This window comes from Zingiber officinale, chromosome 8A (assembly GCF_018446385.1).
Source record: "Zingiber officinale cultivar Zhangliang chromosome 8A, Zo_v1.1, whole genome shotgun sequence".
NCBI lineage: Eukaryota > Viridiplantae > Streptophyta > Magnoliopsida > Zingiberales > Zingiberaceae > Zingiber > Zingiber officinale.
Window position 1 is genome coordinate 57,621,751 of NC_056000.1, and position 4,637 is coordinate 57,626,387.

The 4,637-nt window shown below is 40.8% G+C and overlaps 1 protein-coding gene across 1 annotated transcript; it reads left to right on the plus strand.

The window, feature by feature from the left end:
* Nucleotides 1-2,425: 2,425 nt before the first annotated feature.
* On the plus strand, nucleotides 2,426-3,519 carry LOC122010851 (probable mannitol dehydrogenase). Its single transcript, XM_042567322.1, has 3 exons — nucleotides 2,426-2,585; nucleotides 2,669-3,336; nucleotides 3,434-3,519. The coding sequence occupies exons 1-3, from the start codon at nucleotides 2,461-2,463 to the stop codon at nucleotides 3,517-3,519; spliced, it is 879 nt and encodes a 292-aa protein (XP_042423256.1). The 5' UTR covers nucleotides 2,426-2,460.
* Nucleotides 3,520-4,637: the final 1,118 nt, after the last annotated feature.

Genomic DNA, 4,637 nt, shown 5'->3' on the forward strand with positions numbered 1-4,637 from the left:
CCCAACAACCTTCTTGTAGACATAGGGTTCTTCTTCATTCTTGATGAAACCAAACTATTTGATCACATCATCGAATCGAAGATTCCAGCTCCGAGAAGCTTGCTTTAGTCCATAAATGGACTTATGCAGCTTACATACTCTGCCAGTATGCAGTGGATCTACAAAACCCTCAAGTTGTGTCATGTACACATCCTCAAGCAAGTTTCCATTTAGAAACGCGATTTTGACATCCATCTTCCAGATCTCATAATCGTGGTATGCTACAATAGCAAGCATGATCCGAATGGACTTAAACATCGCTACTGGAGAAAAGGTTTCATCATAGTCAATACCATGAATTTGCTTGAAACCATTAGCTACCAAGCGACCCTTATAGGTAATAAGTCCATCCATGTCAGTCTTTCTCTTAAAGACCCACTTACACCCAATGGGTTTGACGCCTTCAGGTGGATCAACCAAAGTCCATACTTGGTTGGTGTACATGGATTTCATCTCGGATCTCATGGCCTCTAGCCATGACTCAGAATCTGGTCTCATCACAGCTTCCTGATAGGAGGTAGGCTCATTCTCAATGTGCATAATGTCATCATGGTCAGACAAGAGAAATGAGTATCTCTCAGGCTGACGACGTACCCTATCAAACCTGTGAAAAGGTAGGTCTACTTGAACTGGTTTTTGTTCCTCAACTCCTTGTGGAACAATATCATCATCCACAACAATTTGTGGTTCCAGTTCAACTTCCATCAAGGCTTCAGTGCTATGGTCCATATCTTGAACTTCTTCAAGATCGAACGTACTCCCACTAGTTTTTCTAGAAACAAAGTCCTTTTCTAGAAATACCCAAGTCTTTGCCACAAACACTTTGTGTTGACTAGGAATGTAGAAGTAATATCCCTTCGTTTCCTTAGGATATCCTATAAAATATCACTTATCGAATTTGGGTCCCAATTTGTCCGAGACTTGACATCGAACGTAAGCCTCACAACCCCAAATCCTTATAAAAGACACCTGGGCATCTCTCCCAGTCCATATCCTATATGGTGTCTTTGTCACAGCCTTGGATAGAACACGGTTAAGTGTGAAGGCTACTATGTCTAGAGCATATCCCCAAAAGGATATAGGAAGATCTGTGTGACTCATCATAGATCATATCATATCTAATAGGGTACGATTCTTCCTTTTGGACACACCATTCCACTGTGGTGTTCCAGGAGGAGTGAGGTGGGATAGGATCCCACACTCAGCTAGATAGTCACGAAACTCATGGCTAAGGTATTCACCACCTCGATCTGATTGAAGTATTTTAATACACTTGTCTAGCTGGTTTTGTACTTCATTCTTGAATTCTTTGAACTTTTCAAAGGATTGTGATTTATATGTCATCAGATGCACATAACCATATCTACTGAAATCATCAGTAAATGTGATGAAGTGCCTATAACCACCTCTGGCAGCGATATTGAAAGGGTCACATACATCACTATGTATAAGTCCTAACAAGTCAGTCGCTCTTTCATTGTGTCCACTAAAGGGAGTCTTGGTCATCTTGTCTAGTAGGCATGACTCACCACTACAAGAAAAACCCTCATAGACATCGGTGGAACAACAACAGTTTTAAGCAAAAACCGATGTCTTTGAGTATTTTACATCTTTTTTTTTCCAAAAACTGGTGTCTATGAGCGTAGATTTTCGCTCATAGACATCGATTTTTTAAGCGATGTTTATGAGCGTCTTTTTTCGTTAATAAACACCGATTTTAATAGCGGTTTTTAAAACCCGATGTTAATGAACCAAAATAAAATAATTTAATTTTTCCACCGATACTTAGCCAAAATTTGCAACACTTCACTCTTCCCTCCAAACCTAAACCTAGAGCGTCGTCCACCGTATACACTTCACTCTTCCCTCCAACTCTTCACTCAACCTCACCTCCCTCTTCTCCTCTCCAAGCTCTCTGCGGAGACAGATCTGAGAGTTCCCGAGATTCAGTCGCTATCGGATCTTCCTGTCAATGAGGTAAACTTCCTTCCTCGACCCGGGATCTAGGCGATTTCTTCGCCGCAAGGTACCTCTCTTGCGTTTTCCGTCAAGATCCAAGGACCTACGATTCTGGATCTGCTATTTTTATCTTCAGATTCTTGCTTAAAGTTACTGTGTTTGAGTTTTTTTTTCATTATCTTGTTAGTCCAATGGTGCCTCAGATTGAGCTGCCTTTCCGATCTTGTTGCTCCGTCTAGTAATTTTTCTTTTCTACTTTCAGATCTATATGATTTTTCTGTCACATTTAGTTTAATTTCTCTTCGGATCCATCTTATTTTCTTCGAAGAACTTGCTTTTTCCATTTAGGGTTTACTACTTATTGACTCGTAGCTGAATGACATGAGAAGTCAACGTACTTGTGTGTGCAAATATATTCTTCCGAAAGATGATCGGACGATTGCCTGAGAAGTGGTCGTCGAAATGCTTGACAGGAAAAATGGGGAGAATGATGTGACCATCAAGATCTTGTACTACGGAATCTGCCACTCCGACCTCCACTCCATCAAGAACGGGTGGCAAAGCTCCGTCTACCCGATCGTGCCTGGGTAATTTTAGTTATGCATCAATATCTTGGACTCCCTCTGTTTTCGTTTTGATTAACGTCTGGCGGAATTTGTTGTCGCTGCAATCACGAGATCGTCGGCGTTGTCACCGAGGTGGGAGGCAAGGTGGGCAGGTTCAAGTTGGGTGACCACGCCGGCGTCGGTTGCATGGTCAACTCCTGCCGCAGCTGCCACGAGTGCGTGCGGAACCACGAGAACTACTGCCCCGGCATGATCGTGACCTGCAATGCCACCGACGCCGATGGCACCGTCACCTACGGCGGCTACTCCGACTCCATCGTGGTGGAGGAGCACTTCGCGGTGAAGTTCCCAGCGGGCATGCCGCTCGACCGCAGCGCTCCTCTACTCTGCGTCGGCATCACGGTCTACAGCCCCATGAAGCGCTTCGGGTTAGATGTCCCCGGGAAGCACATAGGAGTGGTGGGCCTCGGCGAGCTCGGCCACGTCGCCGTCAAGTTCGGCAAGGCCTTTGGCGCGAAGGTGACGGTGATCAGCACGTTGCCGAGCAAAAGGCAGGAGGCCATCGAGCGACTGGGCGCCGACGCTTTCCTGGTCAGCAAAGACCCAGATGAGATGAAGGTCGTTTGGGGGACCATGGACGGCATAATCAACACTGTCTCAGCAGCTCATGATGTAACTCCATGGCTGTTTCTTCTCAAAACTTCTGGACAAATGATCATGGTTGGTGCACCATTGAAGCCATTAGAGATCTATGCTTTCCCCTTACTTCTAGGTAATATTAATTAATCACAAATGCCATCACACAGCAATATATATTTGTTATGATCATTATTTCTGATGGCATTGGTGTTTAATTTGATGAAGTTCAGGTGGGAAATCTATCGTAGGGAGTATAATTGGTGGGATGAAGGAGACTCGGGAGATGATAGATTTTGTAGGTCTGGTAGCTGAATGACCTTATCTCAGCCTTAATTTACATGATGTACAGTGTTTATGTTAAGTCATAGTTCAAATGACTTCATCTTGACTCGTTTTAGTAATTTGTAGATAATCTTAGCAACTCAGCTAAATATTTATGAGTCTAAAATTTCACTCAATTGCAAGAAGTGGGTGTATTGTTTGGGAAGAGTTCAACATTTTTAGGCATCCATTTACTTTCACACACTGTCATTAAATTCACCATTGTTCCTTGTGTGCTCATTGATTTATTATAAACATGTCAACCTTCTTTTTTATGATGACAAAACACAAGTTATGAAATATTATAAATTGCTTGACCAGCTTATTCTATTTTTGGCATGTTTCTGGAATGAGTTAGCTGTATTATGTCATTTCATGTTATGCTAATGGGTCCTCAAACTTTAAATACCATCTATTCTCAATTATGAGAATGTAAATTCTGCATATTTAATAAATATTTCATGTTCACTTTTTAATATTTAATTATTTGCAAATTTTTATCAGGTGTTTTTTTTCTATACTAATAGATAGCATTATCCCAGTTAAGACCCATTAATGAAAGTCCATAATCTAATTTGCACGCATGACTTGAATCATTGGAATAGTAATCATTATCTATAACATTTGACTTTAGTCTCCTTTCTGTTTGTTTAAGTTTATGCACTTGTACCAATAATAATATTGTTGTTAAGTGCAAAGCAGAATATTACAGTCTATGCTTACGATTGTAGTGAAGAGGTCCTTAGAAAAGCAGAAGAGATGATAGCCACTGGAAGTATTATTTCTCTAGTGCCTCGGTTCTTCACTTTCTTGCTTGATGTCTCTATAAATGATTTCCCTGATTGGTTATTCTGCACTTCTTGTAGAAGATAGTGTGAATAAATTATTTTATATATTCCAAGAAAAATCATAATAATCTACTATACATCATGCATCACTATATTTAGCTTCTTTCAAATCAGTTGTCTTATAACAGATTATTTCAAATGCGCAGATCAAAGAAGTTGAGCAAACAAGTAAAAATTACTAGCAAAATGTTACTTATCTCATTTTCAATCTCTATTTGAGTAGAATTTACAACATCTTTAATTTCCCTTATGTAAGCAACAAACT